Source organism: Anomaloglossus baeobatrachus, chromosome 1, assembly GCF_048569485.1.
Source record: "Anomaloglossus baeobatrachus isolate aAnoBae1 chromosome 1, aAnoBae1.hap1, whole genome shotgun sequence".
Taxonomy (NCBI): Eukaryota; Metazoa; Chordata; class Amphibia; order Anura; family Aromobatidae; genus Anomaloglossus; species Anomaloglossus baeobatrachus.
Genome location: NC_134353.1, coordinates 279,201,628 through 279,224,384, shown reverse-complemented (window position 1 = coordinate 279,224,384; position 22,757 = coordinate 279,201,628). Strand labels below are relative to the sequence as shown.

Genomic DNA, 22,757 nt, shown 5'->3' with positions numbered 1-22,757 from the left:
CATTACTTTCTGTGGGTGACAAAACATTTTTCTTTTTTTTTTTCTTTCTTCAAAATCTGACCTTTCTGTGTTCATTAAATAATCAATACTTCAGCTTTGCAGCAACTTTATTTTCATAACCTAAACCAAATTTGGGAGGGTTTCAGCTTTGAAAAGAGTGATTTATAAAACCAATGGATGAATTTAAAGTCAGGTTATAAGCTTTTATTTACATAACATGGATAAGCGACAGAGCTTCTGTCAGGGAGTGTATGGTCTAGGTCAGTGCTTTCTGGCCATGGTCAGAAGCTGCGTGAATTCCTGACTTTCCGGTCTGTTGTGACATCATCTGTGTGCCATGTGGCACACAGGTGATACTGCACCAGACCAGCAAATCATAAGACAAGCCCGAGTTCCCACAAGGTCAGGAAATTCACGCCACTACAGTCCACGGCCAGAGAGCACCGCACTGACCAAGACTGTGGACTGGAGTTGTATGAAGTGATGGGCTCATCTTTAACCCTGAATAACATCCGAGTGAAAGCGAGTGGGTGCAACAATAAAACTTAATTATTTCTCTGCAGCCGAATCCAGATTGGACAGCGGTATATGTTTAAATAGCTTATTTATGTGCAGATTAGAACTACAGCAGCAGTAAATACTATATTTTCTATGACAGATTCCCTTTAACACCTCATCAGGAAAGATGTAAAGGTACGGTAATATACACCTTTGTGGACCTCAGACATCTGATCTTTCTTATACAGTGGGTGAAATAAGTATTGAACACGTCACAAATTTTCTAAGTAAATATATTTTTAAGGATGCTATTGATATGAATTTCTCACTAGATGTCAGTAACAACCCATCCAAATACACAGAGGCATATAAATCAAACCATAGATTTCCATAAATTAAGTTAATAGTAATGAGAAATTACAAAGGGTAAAAGTATTGAACACACTTACTGAAATTTAATTAAAACTTTTTATAAAAGCCTTTGTTGGTCATGACAGCTTCAAGGCACCTCCTGTATGGAGAAACTAGTTACATTCATTACCCAGGTATGATTTTGGACCATTCATTCACACAAATACTCTTTAAATCTTGGGCTCCTTGTATGAACTCTGAGCTTTAGTTCTTTCCATACATTTTCTATTGGATTCAGGTCAGGTGATCGCCTGGGCCATTCTAGCAGCTTTATTTTCTTTCTCTAAAACCATTTGGCTGTTTGTTTGAGATCATTGTCTTGCTGAAATGTCCACCCTCGTTTCATCTTCATCATCTTGGTAGATGGCAGCAGATTTTTATCAAGAATGTCTTGGTACATTTGCTCATCCATCCTTCCTTCAATTGTATGATGTTTCCCAGGGCCACATGCTGAAAAACAGCCCCACACCATGATATTCCTACCTTCAAACTTTACTGGTTATATGGTGTTTTGTGGGGTAACATGCAGGGCCTATTGGCCTTCAATATAGTGTGTATTATGGTATGTAAGAAGTTTAATTTTGGTCTCATCTGGCCAGAATATATTCTTCCAGTATCTCACTGACTTGTCTAAATATAGTTAAGTAAACTTTAAATGAGCTTGAACATGCTTTTTGTTCAGCAATGGAGTCTTACATGGTGAGCATACATACAGGCCATGGAGGTTGCATGCATTACTTATTGTTTTCATTGAAACAATTATACCCGCTTATTTCAGGTCTTTCTGTAGCTTTAGACAGGTGGTTCTTGGCACTTGGATAACTCTTCTAATAATTATTTTCACTCCTCTGTTTGAAATCTTGCAGGTAGTGCCTGGATATGGCCAGTTTATGGTGAAATTATGTTCTTTCCACTTCCAGATTATGTCCCCAATAGAGTTCACTGAAAACTTCAGTAGGTTAGAAATTCTCCTGTAACCAATGCCATCAAAATGTTGGTCTTAAGACAGCTCCCTGGTGTTATGTATTATGAGATGTTTCTTGTGTGCGTCCTTGATAATGTGTGGCGCCCCAGCGGTCTGGTTGCCACAGCAGTGTTGCCCCCCTTAAAAGGGTTAATGCTGAGCCTGGAGGTAGTTGGGGAAGTCCATTGGCCAGTAAGTACCATCGTCCAACACAGTTTCTCCCCCGGGGCAGCAGAGGGAGCTCTAAACCTGGAGTTCCAGGGAGATTCCTTAAGCTCTGACCTGGGGGAGGAGATAGGCAGTCTATGAGGAGAGTTCAGTGAGGAAGGAACTAGAGTAGTGTGGTGTGTGAGCTGGGAGCTGAGCCGAATCATTCAGCCCAGGAAAAACACAGTCCACAGCGAGGCAAAGAGGAGAAGGACATTGGGAAGTGGAGCACAGCCAGCTCACCCCGACGTCATCGCTAAAGAAAACGAATACCGGAGTTCGGGGCCACTCGAGTACTCGAGTACCGGTGGTCGCATCCGGAGGACGAGAGGACTGCAGGTCTTCGTCCACCCCACAGCCAGAGGCGCAGCTGTGGAGCCAGGACTTGGAGCCAGGATAGGAAGAGCAGCACCTGTGACAGTCCACGCAGCCCGTCATACGGGGGAGGTAATAAATTACCTCAGAGAGCGACAGCACGGGTCCCAGCATTGCTGAAGCAGCGAGACCCCGCTTACCCAGACAGAGCATAGGGAGCAGGCATCATTACTCACCTGGCCAGTGTGAGTTCCCTGACTGCTTCCAGGCTACCGGATCGCCGCTACCAACTGTAACACACTCCCTGGAGGTCACCGACTGAGGCCAAGTAAAGGAGAAGGTAAAAAGAAATCATTGCCTGTGTCTGTTTCTTTCTACTGCCCTGTCGGCCCTGCACCTCATCAATAAACACCATAGACTTTTCCAAAGGTTGTCCCGGGGTACCCGCTCCACCTGTGGGGAGTAAGAAACACCTAAGCTGCCACAACATCAGCCCCGGAGGTCCCTTCCAGCAGCTGCGGCTTCATGCTGCACAATTCCACAGGTGGCGTCATGAATTTCAATAAACTACAACTCCCATCATCACCTCCCCCATCTGCCATTTTAATTGACTCCGCCAAGGTCACGGAGTTGGTCCTTGCCACCGCTGACTAACCCGGACTAGTCCGGCCCGACATCGAGTCACCTAAGGCCCTGGGGCAGGCGAGTCAAATGAGATACATAATTAAAGGCCATAAGCATAAAACCAACTGATATTATTTTTCACTAAGTATCAAAATTGCTTTTATTATAACTAATACATTTCAGCTAGTGTCATGACTTTCCATGTTTTTTCACACCTCATTTTCATGTGTTCAATACTTTTCCCTATGTCATTACTCATAACAATATATTTTATGTACATCTATGGTTTGATTTCTTTGCCTGTGTGGATTGGATGGGTTGTTACTGACAGCTAGTGAGAATGTGATGTCAAAAGCACTTATAGAAATAAATTTACTTAGAAAATTGGTGACGTGTTCAAGACTTATTTCACCTTCTGCAGATCACTACTGATACCTGATACCATCCACAAAGTCCATTATAATGTTGTTTTTTTTAGTGTACTAGAAAAGTTATATAATACGGTACTATTGGTTTATATTTAAAACTTGCCATGATATAGCACCTCACATGTAGATGAAAACCTTCAAATTGATACTGGGCCTTAGAAAGATGTACAAAAAGGCTGGTAAGCAAATGAATGAAACTCAGAAACAGTGAAAGGCTTTAATGTTAGTGAACAGGTTTGAAGCACGTTCTACTAGGTTGTATACAAATTTGGCCTGAAGGCCTTAAAACATAGTAAAGAAAGTGTATGCACACTGGGACCGATAGATGGGTGTGTAAAACATGCATAAAATAGCCTTTCATTCATTGCATAGAACAGAAACCTATTCACAAAAGAACATGTAAGCAAAAACTGGTCATCAATTGTATGTAATGAAGTGTATAGTATTTTATCCTACAAACATTTGGAACTTTTGCTTCCTAAAAAATGTGATATTTCAGGTTGGAATATTTTGGTAGTGGTTGACTGAAATCAGATTTGCATGATATGATTTGGACCTGCATTTGCCATCATTTGTTGTAAGTATCACAAACTGTGTTTGAGACTGTTTCCATTATGGGATTCTGCCACCTATATCTATGTGCTGATTCAGACCTGTGATTATCTGGTCATCTCTGGTCCTTGTTCTGTAGCTTCCAGTGGATCCAACCTCACTTGTTTATCTCCTACCCGGCATGACCAGTTTTCCAGGTCCTACTGTTTCATGTGCCTTCCAGTCTGCTGAGTCCTTGTGTGCAACCTGATATGTGGCTTCATGAATCCACCTCACGAGGCCAGCCTAAAAAATGTAGTCATAATGGGGGATGTCGATATCACTAATGTGTCTCAAACTGCAAACCAGGTCCTTGTAAAATGGATGTTGGAATATTTGTGGTTCCTGTTGGCAATACCACTTGCACTATTCAGAATTGCACTATGCTTTCACATTGTGAATTACTTGTAATTATGATAAAGGTTATACTTATATTACAGCAGGCTTTTAATGATACATTGGTGACAGAAATTTGATCTATCATAAACCTTATCTAAGTAACCGGAAGAAATTTCATACGTCCATTGTTCTCTTGTTGAACTTGTTTCCACAGTCAGAAACGATCTCTTGTCACCATGTGTTAAGTCCTCTACTTGGATCTGTTACTAAGCAAGAAAGCGCCTTGGTCTTGTCTTTAGCTATGTACCGAGCAGTGACACACACCATGAGCCGGGGTCTTACGGCGAGGAAGGTTTATTGCACTCTGATACATACAGCTCACAGCCTGGAGCTATGACTCTCAACCATTGTGTCAGAGAGACTCAGACACTCATCCCAACTAGGAACCAAGTGTCAGCAAAATAATAATCAGTCACTGTGACATATATACAGCTCTCCCACAGTTGTGTACATGACAACGAGCTTAGTACCTCTCATCAATCTTTTTCACCAAGGTAAACAAAATGTATCCAAAAATACAATAAACCCAGTTGCAAAATCCACATTAGTTTGGTAAAAAAAGGTTTTCCCGACAAAATATTAGCAAACTACCCAAAAGTTGAAGGGCTTGATTAATAATGCCTTAGACATTACAGCTGCACAATGTGTGCGATTTAATGGGTTAAAGGGTTTGTGAACACCCCAAATCAGCCATGTAGGGATCAGCAGCATAAATGCTCATCAATCATTATACATTTATTAAAGTGATTCTTGGCTTTAGCAGAAAAATGGGTCTCCGGCCGATCCAGACAAAATCTTTCCGATATGTTTATTCATTGCATATTTTCCATCCCTAATGCCCCCTTCACATGTTCGTGAAAACATTTGTGTGTTGCACAGTAGTGTTGAAGGTGGGTATGGACCATTTGTGTGCTGTGCGTTTGGTACACGTGTACTGTCCCTGTGCTATCAATGTGACATCCAGATAGCACATTGACAGCATGAACTTCTATACTCACCTGTTCATGGTGCCGCTGTCTCACCACTGCTGTTGCTTCCCGGTCCGCGATGCAGTGAATATGCATGAGTATAATGAGCGTGTCCCAGAAGCAAGTGACAGCAGCGCCAAAGACAGCAGCACGGGAGACAGGTGAGTGTAGATAATCATTTTAGTTCAAAGATGTGTTTTCTCCGGTACGTGTCACATGGATCACATCAGTATGCGGTCCATGTGACATCAGTGCTGCCGGAGAAAAACAGACTTGTCTCCGTGTGTAACACACAGACACGCGTGTGCTCCATACGAACACACGGTCCAAGTGAAAATACTGATGTGTGCGCAGACCCATTGATTTTAATGATCTGCGTGTCTCCGGTACGTATGAAAACGGAAGTCATATGTACCGGAATCACTGATGTGTGAAGGGGGCCTAATACAGCACTAACTAAGCAGATGAGATTTCAACCAAGTCATCTACATATCGCAGGTATTTTCGTCTCGTAGGATTTTGAAGTCCACGTCATGTCAATTTGTTGTGTGGATTCAGCATGGATTTGACCTTTTGCACTGAAAAGAATAAATGTGGAACAGAATCTGCATGTAATCTTTCTTATTACATATAAACTTAATATAGATATTATGTGTAAAATCTGCATCAAACGTGCAATGTTTAAACTTAAATTCAGCACAAAAAAATGAAATACTCCGGTTTTTAAAATCTGCTCTATATCAACTTCTACAGACATTTTTAGCACCATGTAGATGGCATTTGTTGGAATTTCTTCCGCACTGCTTAATTATTGCCCATAAATCCATGACGAAAATCCGCACCAAATCGCAATGTGTGAACTTATTCCTATGGTGAATTTCCACTTAGAGAAAACACAGTGGATTTTACTGCTGTATATTTGCATGAGGATAATCTGTTGCATGTTACACTGCCAGCGTTGCATTGAGAATTTATAAAATATCATGCACGTACCGCCAATGTATACCATGTCAATATGTGCTATCGATGTAGGTGCACCTAGCCCGCACGTTTCTTTGCAAAAGCCACATGTTCACCCATTAAAGAATACGGGCTTATTAGTGTAAATCTTGGGAGATCTTCCTGGCAAATAAACTGAAATTGCTCTAAAAATATAGCATGAAATTACCGTTGGAATTCCTTTAATATTCTGTGTTTTTTTCCTGTAACATCTGTCCTTGTGATTTGCACTGTCAGCTGTGCAGCAGCAATAGATTATTACGGCTGCAGGGAAAATGTGTAAAAGCTGACAGCTTTTCATGCCAATAATGGCTTAATACCAGGGACTCCAGCAGACAGAACCCTGATGATCAACTCATGGGACTATCCCATTAATCAAAGAGTATTTTTACTTTAAATTGGTCTTTAACATTAATTATCTATCCCTAGAATAGGTCATCAATGTCTAATCCGTGGTGTGTGACACTCAGCACTCCAATCAGCCGGAACTGCTCAGTTGCAGAGCTCCGTCAACTGTATAGTGGCCATGTCTGGGTACTGCATATTCACCCCCATTCTATTAAATAGGGGGCAGATGTGCAGTAACAGCTGCGGCCACTATAGAGTTGACGGAACTGTGCTGTTTAGCTCCACAACTGAGTAGTTCCGGTAGGTGGGAGCACCAGGAACAGCTGATTGGCGGCGGTGCTAGATGTTGCACCCCTACCGATCAGACATTGGTGACCTATAAGGATAGGTAATCAATGTTAAAGTCCCTGACACCTCCTTCAAAGTAAAGCATTATGGAACTGGAATTAGAATGTTTATTATATATTATACAACAAATCATGTTCCCATCTGATACAATCATATTTAGATTAAGCTAAACTGCATACCATGCCACCAGGCATGTTGTAAGCTTTTAATATAGAAGATTATTATTGAATACATCTAGCAGCAATCTGTTAAGCTTGACCAGGCAAAGCATTCTGAAAAATCTCAAGATATATCTTGAAGAACGCTTCCAAGCTTCTTGCTATGCCAGGATTGGTTAAAATTGACAGTTTGGGCTGGTGGCATGTTCTCGCCATTGATCCAAAGCAGCTTTGGGGAAGCGAATGGCGACTGAAGGTGTTGGAATCCAATGATCTCACCAGCGTCAGAGTGGTCCGAACAGGCTCTAAATCATAGCATCTGCTATACGTGCACAATTGTGGCTTAGATAACTGGCCACTCTGAAACCTAAGACCAGCTGGTAACCAAGGCAACGAGCTGTACACTATAGTATTAAAAATGTCTCCATGCATGATGAGGGAGAGGATTTTTAATAAGGAGTACAGTGCAAAGTGTCTTGATTTTACAAGCACTGTGCAGTTTTATCCATTTCTAAACAGGAGACAACCACTTTAAGCCTTACATATAACTGTAAGACGCCTGTAGTTAATAAGTCTTAGTTACGCCATCAATATTGCATTACCTGCTTGTAAACATTAATTATTTCAAACTAAAGAAAAGTAGGCAAACAGCAAAGTGGAATAAGCAAGAGGCTGTTGAAATTCAACACAATGGCCCAAGATACAAAAGTTTGGACACCCCTGCTGTGTGCATTCCTACAACAGACAGGCACATCCATCCATCCTCTCTAGTCATTGATGTTTGGATGATGCATAATAACACATTCATCAGACTTACACGGCTGACTCCTATGTGGGTTATAGTCCTGAGAAATAATGAATGCCACATATTAATACTCGCTTTACAAATATTAGTTCCATGCATTGGTCCATCATTAAAATGAATGCATTATATATATAGGCAATCTATCCATGCTAAGCATTTACAGATTAGGCAGCACTGTATTCTCCATTCTTTATTTGTGGATTGAGATAACTCTCAGGACAATGCGGCAGGTGTACCCACAATAAAGCACTGATGTCTCCATAGATATGTGACAACCTTAAGGTACCGTCACACATAACGAGATCGCTAGCGAGATCGCAGCTGAGTCACCGTTTGGTGACGCAGTAGCGATCCCGTTAGCGATCTCGTTATGTGTGACATCTACCAGCGATCAGGCCCCTGCTGTGAGATCGCTAGTCGTTGCAGAATGGTCCAGGCCATTTTCTTCAAAGGTGATGTCCTGCTGAGCAGGACACATCGCTGTGTTTGACACTGTGTGACAGGGTCACAGTGACTGCTGAGATCGTTATACAGGTCGCTACTGCGACCTGTATTGTTCCTGCATTGCTGGTAAGATCTGACTGTGTGACATCTCACCTGCGATCTCCCAGCGACTTACCTGCGATCCTTATCAGGTCACATCGTTTTCGGGATCGCTGGTAAGTCGTTGTGTGTGACTGGGCCTTTAGCCCTGCTTCACCAGCATGTGTATAAATACAGGAGATTTCTCATGAACCTTTATTTTGCAAAAAGGCCTGTCGGGTAATTATATTGAGACACATAAGGCAGCTTTCACACTGTGTACTATATTGTCTGCTTGACGTGCGCCGTGAAAAAGCTCCTGGTGTATAAGTGTCAGATATGTCCACCTGACAGAGGCCAAAAGGGTGTTTTTTGGCCACCATTTTGCTGCTATATTTGGATACACTTTCTTATTCAGTTCTATCGAATACTGATCTACCTCATCCAGTAAAAAAAAGTCTATCTTGCAGAAGACTCTTCAATAACATGAGTAATGGATGCCAATGTATGAGTTGCATCCATCAGAAGAATATTTTGGGAAGTCCTCCTGGCACACAACTCCATGCATATTTTTCTACAATGAATTGTATCATCTCTGGATAAAGTAAAGCGTTGGCGATTTTTGCAGCTGGTCGTGTCACCCTTACCTTTAAGCTTCTGGTTGTACTCCGTCCTGTCAGATTGAGTCCTGCGCAATGTGCCTGTATTTCCATGGTCCCCATTCACAGCATGTTCCACAATTGTGTCTGTTTTTCGCCTCTCTAACATGTACAGCCGGCTCTTCAGAAAAGTCAAGTTCTTTTTCTTGAACCCCCCACCATCTTTCCCATTGGGGTCCTTGGTTTCCATGGTCAGTCATGTACAGTGCCCGGATTTATTTTCGAAGCACCAGCATGCAGCAATGGAATGAGTCAGCGCTGGCAGAGATCAGCTGTACCAGTGCTAGTAACCTGTCTGAAGCAGACACCTGTACAGCTCATAGCTCCACCCCAATGAAGTCATGTTAGTATCTACCTGAGGGCTTGTCACCTGAGAGCCTTGCACTACTAGCAGGCAAAGCAGCCCTGCCTGCTTCCTATCCTGGCAAAACTTACCCTCCTAAGGCAGAGGTGTGTGCTGTCTTCCCTTAACTCCTTCACCCTCTAATGAAGTCTGGAATTACTTGGTCTTAGAGCTCGGAGGGGAGTCTAACCTCTGCATTCATTGCTTTCATTGTCCTTCCTCTATTGTGCCATCTATTCAGGAAAAACACAGAAGCAGCTTCTTCAGAATGCATGCTAATATAGGGACACTTATTACACTCCAGGAGAAGGATTCATGTATATTATTTGGGTCTACAAGTGATTATGAGAGTTCTTCCCTAGTACATTTTATGGTAATGCAGGTATCTGCACATTGCCAATATGTTATCTCTTGTAACTAATTACTCCAGTTTCCTTTACTGATGAAAGGATTGCTAAGTAGTAAAGCTAACAAACCAAGCCCTGTCACAACCCCCACTCATCATTGTCCTTCCGGATAAGGTCCTTCTAATGTCATTCTCAAGAAACTCTAGGCTCCAGCAAAGTCACTTGGCATAGACTCTAGTGCCCTGAATGTGACTCTTTGGTACACAGGAATAATATAGCATAATTTGACATAATAGTACAAATTACTTTAAATGCTCTATAGGTGGTTAAAAAAGGTGGTGGAATTTTTGAGATATACAGTACTGTGCAAAAAGTCAAAAGTTTAAAAAGCAGATCAATTATTGCATGAACAACACTTCTGGCCAGAACTCTCCAAACAGTAGATGGTCTCGGTCTCATTAATTGTGGCCAGCTATGACTTAATGGCAATGATGAACATCATCCAATTTCAAAGGAAAGTTAGCACAATGTGTCTGTCATAATAATAATCTTTATTTCTATAGCGCCAACATATTCCGCAGCGATTTACAATTCAGAGGCTTATATACAAGCAAGTGATAGTGATAGAAAATACAATAAGTAGAGTAAAAATAAAGACAACCCTGCTCGTAGGAGCTTACAATCTACAATAAGGTGTGGGGGGGGGCAAGGTACAGGTGCTTATTTACTATGACAATCCAGCTATCTCAAAGAAATGGGGTTAGACATAGACAAAGGCTGCATGAACCAGTCAGCCAATCTGATGCTTTTGGGTGCAGTGCAGTTTGATGGAGAGTTATGTTCTGAGAAATACTGGAGGGATTAGTATTGAATTCGATTAGGGAGTGTGATAGACCACCCTAAAAAGATGTGTTTGTAGGGAGCGTCTGAAGCTGAGTAAGTTGTGGTTTGTCTTAGTTTCTTAGGGTAGAGTATTCCAGAGGACCGGTGCCCCTCGGGAGAAGTCTTGGAGCCAAGGGGGGTGTCGCACTGTGGAAAGCTTTGTGGGTGAAAACAAGCAATTTGAATTGGATCCTGTGCTATATGGGCAGCCAGTGCAATCACTGGCACAGAGCAGCAGCGTCCGAGTAATGATTAGTCAGATAGGTGACCATGGCTGCTGCATTAAGGATGGACTGTACAGGAGAAGGTCTGGTTAGGGGGAGACCAATTAATAGAGAATTGCAGTAGTCAAGGTGGGAGTGGATCAGGGCCCAGTGAGGGTTTTTGTAGTTTCCATGGTGAGAAAGGTTCTGGAGATGTTCTTGAGGTGCAAGCGACAGCAGTGGGCAAGAGATTGTATATAGGAGGTGAAGGAAAGATTGGTGTCAAGCCGGCAAGCCTGCTGTCGAGGCATTATTGTGGTGCCACACACAGAGAAGATCTCAGGTTTAACAAGGTTGAAAGAGGGAGGGAGTAGAAGAAGAAGAAAACTTCAACAAAATATCTTGAAATCCGTGTCTGCTTCAAAATCTTTACCTAGGAGAGACCTTGCTGACACAGTGATAAGCGAGCGTGCTCCCCACTGCTCGTTAATCAATCGAGAATCGAAGTTCTTGGGTGCGACTCGAGTATCGAGTATAATGAAAGTCCATTGGAAAGTCAAGCATTTTTAAACTCCTATTCTCAATTGAGTAATGAACAGTGGTGAGTATGCTCGCTCATTACTAAGTATAACTATTTTGTGTCTTGTTGTGGTGCACAATCTTGCCATGGTGGTTGTGACTTGAAACTGTTTTCCACAACCTCCCCATTTGTAGTATAATGTGGCTTTTCTTTACCCAATTTTAAGTCTCTTACATACAGTTAGGTCCAGAAATATTTGGACAGTGACACAAGTTTTGTTATTTTAGCTGTTTACAAAAATATGTTCAGAAATACAATTATATATATAATATGGGCTGAAAGTGCACACTCCCAGCTGCAATATGAGTGTTTTCACATCCAAATCAGAGAAAGGGTTTAGGAATCATAGCTTTGTAATGCATAGTCTCCTCTTTTTAAAGGGACCAAAAGTAATTGGACAAGGGACTCTAAGGGCAGCAATTAACTCTGAAGGCGTCTCCCTTGTTAACCTGTAATCAATGAAGTAGTTAAAAGGTCTGGGGTTGATTACAGGTGTGTGGTTTTGCATTTGGAACTTGTTGCTGTGACCAGACAACATGCGGTCTAAGGAACTCTCAATTGAGGTAAAGCAGAACATCCTGAGGCTGAAAAAAAAGAAAAAATCCATCAGAGAGATAGCAGACATGCTTGGAGTAGCAAAATCAACAGTCGGGTACATTCTGAGAAAAAAGGAATTGACTGGTGAGCTTGGGAACTCAAAAAGGCCTGGGCGTCCACGGATGACAACAGTGGTGGATGATCGCCGCATACTTTCTTTGGTGAAGAAGAACCCGTTCACAACATCAACTGAAGTCCAGAACACTCTCAGTGAAGTAGGTGTATCTGTCTCTAAGTCAACAGTAAAGAGAAGACTCCATGAAAGTAAATACAAAGGGTTCACATATAGATGCAAACCATTCATCAATTCCAAAAATAGACAGGCCAGAGTTAAATTTGCTGAAAAACACCTCATGAAGCCAGCTCAGTTCTGGAAAAGTATTCTATGGACAGATGAGACCAAGATCAATCTGTACCAGAATGATGGGAAGAAAAAAGTTTGGAGAAGAAAGGGAACGGCACATGATCCAAGGCACACCACATCCTCTGTAAAACATGGTGGAGGCAACGTGATGGCATGGGCATGCATGGCTTTCAATGACACTGGGTCACTTGTGTTTATTGATGACATGACAGCAGACAAGAGTAGCCGGATGAATTCTGAAGTCTACCGGGATATACTTTCAGCCCAGATTCAGCCAAATGCCGGAAAGTTGATCGGACGGCGCTTCATAGTACAGATGGACAATGACCCCAAGCATACAGCCAAAGCCACCCAGGAGTTCATGAGTGCAAAAAAGTGGAACATTCTGCAATGGCCAAGTCAATCACCAGATCTTAACCCAATTGAGCATGCATTTCACTTGCTCAAATCCAGACTTAAGACGGAAAGACCCACAAACAAGCAAGACCTGAAGGCTGCGGCTGTAAAGGCCTGGCAAAGCATTAAGAAGGAGGAAACCCAGCGTTTGGTGATGTCCATGGGTTCCAGACTTAAGGCAGTGATTGCCTCCAAAGGATTCGCAACAAAATATTAAAAATAAAAATATTTTGTTTGGGTTTGGTTTATTTGTCCAATTACTTTTGACCTCCTAAAATGTGGAGTGTTTGTAACGAAATGTGTACAATTCCTACAATTTCTATCAGATATTTTTGTTCAAACCTTCAAATTAAACGTTACAATCTGCACTTGAATTCTGTTGTAGAGGTTTCATTTCAAATCCAATGTGGTGGCATGCAGAGCCCAACTCGCGAAAATTGTGTCACTGTCCAAATATTTCTGGACCTAACTGTAGCTGTTTAGTTAGGCCTCTGTCACATGTTCGTGCCTCCGGTACGTGTTTGGCAGTTTTTTCACGTAACGGAGACAAGTACACATGTGGACCAATGTATTCCCAATGTATTGGACACACGTAAGTATTTTTGAACGGAATGTGTGTCCGTTCCGTACTTACGTGTGTCCGTGAGTTTCTCATGCCGACATGTCCGTTTTCTCCGGCATCACGGGTGTCGCACAGCCCGAACCCATACCACACGGATGTAGTGTGGATGCGGTCCCGTGTGACACGCGCCGGAGAAACACGTGTCATTATTTTAAAATAAAAATTACAAATACTCACCTTTTTCTGCCCTGCCGAATCTTCCGCTGTAAACAGTTGCTGTCGGCCGGCGCTCATTATGAGCATGTTAAGGAGGTGGGCGTGATGTCACGGGCGCTGATCTCCGCCCCTCCGCTCGGCCAGAAGCAGCATCAGCGGGGAGTGGGCGTGGATGGAGCTGAAGATCAGTACCCTGGACAGCAGCAAGGACCATGTGAGTATGTAAATTACCGCTTCGCTGTGTGTTATCGCGGATAGCACACGGAGAACACACGTGGCCCGCACGTACTGGAGACACGTACTTACCTAACGCAACACGCAAGGAAAATACGTGTCTCGCGGCACATGTGTGATTTTCACGTGAGTGTGGCAGAGGCCTTAAAGTGAACCTGTCAGGTGCAATATGCACCCAGAACCACGAGCAGTTCTGGGTGCATATTTCTAACTCCTGCTTAATGGTCCCAGTATCTAGTAGCATAGATAAATAGATCTTTAGAAAAAGTATTTTTAAAGATCCTTTATGATATGCTAATGAGGCCAGCAACTAGTCTGCCCTCAGCATCTTAGCACGGCCACAGGGGCATGTTAACATGAAATTAAATGCCCAGCGTTATTGGCAGTGACACATGTGCCTTTGTCTGTTGCCAACGCCGGTGACACTGGGTTTAGGCTCAGTGCGCATGATCAGAAGTCCCCGGCACTTCTGGTCATGCGCACTAGACCTCTCTGAAAGGACGTGTACACCCAGTTTCATAGTGCACATGACTGGAAGTGCGGTAACTTCTGATCATGAGCACTGACCCAAAACCCGGTGTCTGAGGCGGTGACAACGGACACAGGTACGCGTTGGGCAATGGGTATTAAATAGCATGTTAACACGCCCCTGTGGGCTTGCTAACATGCCAAGAGGACGGACTAGTCGGGGGAACCAATGCCCCTGCAATGAGTCCCTATGCTCATTAGCATATAATAAAGGATCTTTACAAATACTTCTTCTAAAGATCTCATTATGTATGCTACTAAATTCTGGGACAGTTAGGTAGGGATTAGAAATATGCACTCAGAACTTCTTTAATGACTGCATATGAATATTATGATGATTATCATCTGTGTGATATAATTGGGTACTTTGTGTCCAGTACAGCTGGTAACCACAAACCCAATATCGAAGTCTACTATCCAGATCCTCTTGTACACAGACAAAATGATTCCTGCAATTGTGAATAGGAACAGACCAGCTCCCCATTATCAAGCTTTCATCAATGAATACGGACTGTTTGGTCAGAAACATGTAGGAAATGCTTGTATTAGAGCATTTCTTGTACCTGGAATTATCTTTATGTTTTATTTTTTTTGCTGGAATAAAGATTGCTGAAATATTTGTTTAGTTCAGAAAATATTTGTCTGCTTGCATTACTCACGCTATTGCGACAGCTTTTTCTCACCAGCACTGACACATCTTCTCATTCAAAGAGTTTTCTTTATTTTCATGACTCTGAAAATTGTAGATTCACATTGAAGGCATCAAAACTATGAATTAAAACATGTGGAATGAAATACTTAACAAAAAAAAGTGTGAAACATCTAAAAATATGTCTTATATTCTAAGTTCTTCAAAGTAGCCACCTTTTGCTTTGATTACTGCTTTGCACACTCATGGCATTCTCTTGATGAGCTTCAAGAGGTAGTCCCTGGAAATAGTCTTCCAACAGTCTTGAAGGAGTTCCCAGAGATGCTCAGCACTTGTTGGCCCTTTTCCCTTCACTCTGCGGTCCAGCTTACCACAAACCATCTCGATTGGGTTCAGGTCTGGTGACTGTGGAGGCCAGGTCATCTGGCGTAGCACCCCATCACTCTCCTTCTTAGTCAAATAGCCCTTATACAGTCTGGAGGTGTGTTTGAGGTCATTGTCCTGTTGAAAAATAAATGATGGTCCAACTAAACGCAAACCGGATGGAATAGCATGCCGCTGCAAAATGCTGTGGTAGCCATGCTGGTTTAGTATGCCTTCAATTTTGAATAAATCCCCAACAGTGTCACCAGCAAAGCACTTCCACGCTATCTTTAGCCCAAACAAGTCTCTTCTGCTTGTTGCCTGTCCTTAGCAGTGGTTTCCTAGCAGCTATTTTACCATGAAGGCCTGCTGCACAAAGTCTCCTCTTAACAGTTGCTCTAGAGCTGTGTCTGCTGCTAGAACTCTGTGTGGCATTGACCTGGTCTCTAATCTGAGCTGCGATTAACCTGCGATTTCTGAGGCTAGTGACTCGGATAAACTTATCCTCCGCAGCAGAGGTGACTCTTGGTCTTCCTTTCCTGGGGCGGTCTTTATGTGAGCCAGTTTCTTTGTAGTGTTTGATGGTTTTTGCCACTGCACTTGGGGACACTTTCAAAGTTTTCTCAATTTTTTGGACTGAGTCATGAAAATAAGGAAAACTCTTTGAATCAGAAGGTGTGTCCAAACTTTTGCTCTGTACTGTATATATATATATATATATATATATATATACATACAGTATATCACAAGAGTGAGTACACCCCTCACATTTTTGTAAATATTGTATCATATCTTTCCATTGGACAACACTGAAGATATGACACTTTGATACTGTCACGCTCCCCGGGTCCTCGGCTCCCCTTCCCGGGTCCTCTGTTCCGCTCCCCGGGTCCTCAGCCCCGCTCCCCGGCTCACCTGCCACGCTCCCCGCTCTCCAGCCTCCGGTGCCCGTCCTTCCCAGGTCCCCTCGTCTCCGATCCCGGCGCCCGACGGCTTCCCAGGCCCTGGCCGGCTCCCCTGCGTTTTCCTCTCAGCTTCCTTCCCTGGCTTCTGGCACCCGGGCCGCGCGCATGCGCATTAGGGCGCGCGCGCGGTCACTGACCCTTTCTTAAAGGGCCAGCGTCCATTAACAGGAAATGAGGCTAATCAGGTACAGGGTATAAAGGGGTTTATTGTCCAAGGGGGCGGGGCCTGATCTTCGTGTTTCCTAAGCTAGGAGTCAGGTCTCCTGGTGTATATGTGTATATACTCACCTATCTCTCTTGTAGAGCCGTGCCTGCCTCGCCATCCAGTCCTGCCGTATCCTGAACCCCGAACGCTGTCCATCTGCCATCCTGACAGTCCGCACCATCCCGGATCCCTGCGGTGACTCGTCATCTCGCTCCAAAGGTTCCGGACCCCGCCTGACATCATCTCGGCTTCCGAACCTGAGCTGCGTCACCCGGACTACCACCCGTGACTCCGTGGTCCCAGGGACTTCTCCGCTATACTCGTGTGCACGGACTGTTCTGCTGTTTATAGTGTTCCAGCTACCGGACTCTTTACTACCATCTAGGAGTTCGGCCCAGTGGATCCACCTCCTGGGTCTGCCCGTCCACCTGGCCCTGACAGATACAATGTAAAGTAGTCAGTGTGCAGCTTGTATAACAGTGTAAATTTAGTGTGGCCTCTAAATTCAATACACAGCCATTAATTTCTAAACTGCTGGGAACAAAAGTACACCCCAAAATAAAAGTGGCCAATTTGTGCCCAAATAGCCACTTTCCCTCCCTGGTGTCATGTGATTCATTAGTGTTACTCTCAAGTGTTGCCTCAGGTGTGTATGGGGAGCAGGTGTGTTAAAAAATATAAATTTGGTGTTACCAGTGGCTCACTCTCTCATACTGGTCACTGGAAATTTAAGATAGCACCTTGTGGCAAAAAAATCTCTGATGATCTGAAAAAAAAGAATTGTTGTTCTACATAAAGATGGACTAGGCTTTAAGAAGATGGCCAACACCCTGACATCAGCATCAACCTGTGAAGCCCTAGTGAACTTTATACCTGAGAGAGTGAAGGCAGGGCTTGAGCAGAATGGCAGCCACACAAAATATTGACACTTTGGACACAATTTGGCCATAGTCACTTAGAGGTGTACTCACTTTTGCTGTCAGCCATTTAAACATTAATGACTGTGTGTTGAGTTATTTAAAGGGCACATTACATTTACATAAAATACAAGCTGCACACTACTGTACATTGTATCAAAGTGTCATATCTTCTTTGTTGTCCCATCAAAAGATATAATAAAATATTTACAACAATGTGAGGGTGTACTCACTTTTGTGATAGACTGTATATTACATGTACTTTATGCATATCTGTGCATGTGTAATTTTACTGCATTTAATAATATTAAAAAAGGATTTTTATAGCACCAACATATTCCGCAGCACTTTACAATTAAGAGGGGGCATGTACGGACAAAAACAAAACAAAAGAAGCACATAGTTCAACAGTTACAGGAGGAGTGAGGAGCAGGGGCTCGCTGGCTTACAATCTGCATTTCATTTAATTACAACAATATTAAGTTTTATTTCGTACAATAGAAGTTTAGGTAAACAGTTCCCCCTCTTATAAACTACTGTGACAATAAAAAGCTAACCTAGTTGTCACAGCTCACATAATGCTAGCACAATGGGGTCACCGTGGTCCTCAGTGTCGGACTTTATTCATGTCATAACTGGGTGGGGTAGATCAAGCAAAGGCTCAAAAAAGAATTTAGCTGATAGAATTGTGTGTGTATAATGAGAAATTGTTCTCTCTATGCAAGTTTACCATGCAACCAGCTCTGAGACTGAAAACATCGCTATCTCATTGATGTTAATCGAGTAAATACTCTACCTACCTTGAAAATAGGGACAATGGAAATGAAACTGAAGGCTAAATGTCTTTGGAAAATCTCAGCAAAAAATTATTAAAATTACTACTCTGTCACTTCAGCAGAATTCAAAGAGTGCTTAAAGGGGTGGTTCACCCATTTTTGTTTTATTCTCTATCAGTGTAATTTACTATTTCAGTTGTCTTTAAAATTGCCTTCTATTTCCAGTTCTGGCACTGAGCGGTGCTATTCTGCTCGCTCAGTGCCGATCACATGACCCTGGGTGCTGTGGCCTCTGGCATCCGCTGATGTCACGTCAACTTCTGGGCTCTGAAAGTTGACATTACATCAGCAGCTGCAGCTGTCTCTGATCCTGAGTGACTGGGCTGTGGGCAGTGACTACCACACGTTGCAGCCCAGCATGAGGAGAAGGAGAGGAGGGTTTAGTTACCATCCTACAGCTGTGTGTGGGGCCAGCAGCAGGAGCAAGAGGAGGAGTCATGTCGGGTGAGTATGTTACTGCACGGGGGTGGGAGGATGAGTAGAGCGCAGGGTGCCACTGCAAAGAATTATGGGAGTTGTAGGAAATGAACCCAGGAAGTCAGGAGAGAGATTTACCCCATCAAAACTGGAACCAGCAATGAGGATGTGCTGCTATAGCATGATAAAAGGTAACATTGCTGAAATAACATAATAGATGTGTAGAGAGGCACATATTAGCAAGATTTAGGAGAAAAACAAATCAGTTTTGGTAACTGGACAACTTCTTTAAGTTTACGGTGCCAGACCTGTTACATACACAATCTGAAATGTCTATAGTTTTATCATGGAGAAAATATCACACAGTAGAGATAGCATTCACTGTAGCATCAGTAAAGCCAAATAATATGGAAGTGGGCAGCTCCGTTATTGCACGGCTGCAATATTAAGTGCGTAGTATATGCAGCCTTGATACAAATCAGAATAGCGGTACAACATAAGTGTTGCTCATGGCAAAGCAAGGGCAAATATATGCAGCTATGTCAACATGGGACAAAACGCCTACACAGAAGATTGAGATTGGTTGAGGAGGACATGAAAAACTGTTGTCATTTTTTTTTCGGAAGCATCTTTTGTGTAGTTTTTTTGATAATTTCCTCCATGGTTTTTGTAACTTATTTTTAGTGTTATGTTCCTGTATTTTTTTTCACTTAATTGAATAATGAAGAAACTGCTAGTGTTGTTTAAAGGAAAAATAATGGCAAAACACACCAAAAGTCATCCAGGCATCTTTTGACCTTTCTCATTGACTTGTACTGTAGAGTACAGAGCGATTTCTAAATGAAAAATGCCAGGAGAATGGACAAATCACTTTGTTGAATCATTTTGTGATTTTAGAAACTTTAAGCATTTCAAATGTTCAAAAAACTGAAGCTATATGTAAGTCATTTTTACATAGAAATGAATGTATTCATTCTTTTGACTGTTTTCTGATCGATTCCTGAAATAAGTAAACCATAACCAATTTATTATTAAACACCATAAAATAACATTGATCCAACCAAAAGTTGGATAAATAAATCAGTAACTGTCCACTTGCTTACCACAAGCGAGTTACCGTTTCCTCGCTTCATTCTAATAAAGATGCGGTGACAACACTATAAATATGTATACATATATATTGAACACAGCACCAATTTTCTAAGTAAATATATATCTAAGTAAATATATTTCTAAAGGTGCAATGAAATGCTCACCAGGTGTTGGTAACAACTCATCAAATCCACACAGGCAAATAAATCAAACCATAGATGTCCATAAATTGTGTGTATTAATGAAAAATGACACAGGGAAAAAGTATTGAATACATGAAGAAAAAGATTTGCAAAAAGTCATGGAATGTCATGGCACCAACTGAAATCTTTAATAATTAGAAAGCAATCTTTCCACTTAGGGGAAAGATGGTTCAACTGATGGCCTATAAAAAGGTGTCTCATTACCAAGGTGTCACACAAGAAACATCTCATGATGGGTAAAACCAGTGAGCTGTCTCAAGACCTTTGTAACCTCATTGTTGCAAAGCTGTCATGGGGTGTGAAGGGATAACAAGACCAAGGCTCCTAGACTGGCCCTCAGGCTAGGGGGCCCTAGTTGTCTCTACTCCCAGAGATATGTCTAATGATAACAATGCCAAGGCTGCCTTCCTTACCCTGCTCCTGGCTAGGCCTGATCTAATACTCCATCTCCCCCATCCCGGGGAGAGCCAGGACAGTAATTGTTAAACCCACAGATATGGACACACAGGGTAAACCAAAACTCTATCATACAGTACATTCACACAGAGTTATCAAACAACAAATAATAAGGAGGAAAATAAAAAGCAGGGAGGAAATAACCTGAAAAGAGGATTCCACAACACACCAAGCAATACGCAGTAAATTACAAGTTACTGGAACACAACAGCACATGGACCGGATAAGCAAAAAGCAATAGTCAGCATGAAAAGACAGATTCCTCCATCTTAAAGAGTAACTGTGATAGGTTTCTCGCAACATGTGATCCAAAAGGTAACCAGCAGGTTAGCAGAAATTAACACCTGCTAGCCCGATCACTAATGAGCACACAGCTGGTTGGCGCCAGAGCCTGACTGTGCAACTCAGAAGCACCAGGGAAATCATAGTGTGGAGTGTCAGAGTCTGTAGTCTGAACAGCGTCTGATGCCGCCATGAGATTTGTGAGTTAAGAGCCAAACACCATGTGTCAAAAGCAAACTGATGGCATTAGTTAGATAATTATTTCTAAACTACTGAGGGTTCCAAAGAGCACTGTTGGGGCCTAATCTGGAAGTAGAAAGAGCATCATTTCATCATAAACTGACCACAACCAGATGCTCTACGCAAAATTTCAGACTTTGGAGTGAAAAGAATTATTAGAAGACTTGTCCAAGAGCCAAGAACCACGTGTAAAGAGCTACAGAAAGACTTGAAAGCAGCAAGTACAATTGTTTCAAAGAAAACAGTGTTGCACTCAACCCCATTGGTCTGTATGCATGCTCACCATGCAAGACTCCATTGCTGAAAAAAGTATGTTCAAACATATTTAAAGTTTACTCAACATGTTGACAAGCCAAGAAAACTCAATTGGTTTCAGAGAAAGAAAATAAAGCTGCTAAAATGGTCCAGGCAATCACCTGACTTAATTCCAATGAAAAACTAATAGAAGAAATTAAAGCTTAGATTTCATCTTCAGGATTTGAAGGGTGTTTGTGTGGAAGAATGGGCCAAAATCCCATCTAAGCAATGCAGGAGGCGTCTTGAAGCTGTCATCACCAACAAATTATTTTCCACAAAGTATTAAATAAATTTCAGTAAGCATGTTCAATACTTTTTCCATGTGTCATTTCTCATTATTACACACAACTTAATTTATGGACATGTATGGTTTGATTTCTTTGCCTGTGTGGATTGGACGGGTTGTTATTGACATCTGGTGAGAAATTCATGTCAATAGCACCTTTAGAAATTATTTACTTAGAAAATTGGTGACGTGTTCAATACTTATTTCAACTGCTGTATGTGACACTAAGCACTACACAAACAGGTCAAGAGGCAGGATACTTGAACGTTCAAGGGTTAGATACCAGGAGTAGGGATGAGCTGTAAACTTTGCAACTTTGCGGTTCGTACCGGACACCAGGTGTCCGGGGCTTGGACTCAAACACAGACTTTAAAAAAAGTTTGTGTCCGAGTTTGGTGTTCAGGTACTGTTCATATGTTAATAAAGTTTGTTGAAAGGCTGCAGATCTAATCGATTGCCCTAGTGCAGCAGCAATCAATGTAATACTTTTGGGGTTGATGCCCAGGGGTTTGTAATGAATATGTGTCTATCAAACACCCCCATTTCTAACCTGACAAGAATAGAGTTAAAACACACACAGACAAAGAAAAAAAATAAAAGAATAAAGACACACTCCCACACTCCCTCTTTCACCAATTTATTACTTTAAAATAAATCCTGGAAGTTCCGACATAATCCAAAGTGTAATCTTCCACTATGGAAATTGATTCCTATGGAGAATCATTTTAAGAACTTTTTCAGAACGACGCTTCATAGGTCACTGCTGGTCAGTGGCAGGCCTGAAATTTCTCACACTCATAAGAATTCCGGGCCTGCCACTGACCGGCAGTGACCTCTGGAGCAGCCTCGTTCCTAGACGTTCTCAGAACGAGGTTCCAGAGCTCACAAGCGTGAGAAATTTTGTACATTCTGCTGACCGGTAGTGACCCCTGGAGCCTTGTTATGAGAATGTTCACAAAAAGACAGTCCATAAGTCACTGCTGGTCAGTGGCAGGCCTGGAGTTTCTTACAAGCATGAGAATTCCGGGCCTGCCGCTGACCAGCAGTGACCTA

General features: G+C 42.4%; 1 protein-coding gene across 1 annotated transcript in view; it reads right to left on the bottom strand.

Moving 5' to 3' along the window:
- The window catches only part of ARHGEF38 (Rho guanine nucleotide exchange factor 38), a 169,830-nt gene extending 160,396 nt beyond the window's left edge, over positions 1-9,434 (bottom strand). The window contains exon 1 of the mRNA XM_075336792.1: positions 9,233-9,434. Within this exon, the coding sequence (XP_075192907.1) occupies positions 9,233-9,434 (202 nt within the window). The remainder of the gene's footprint in view (positions 1-9,232) is intronic.
- Positions 9,435-22,757: the final 13,323 nt, after the last annotated feature.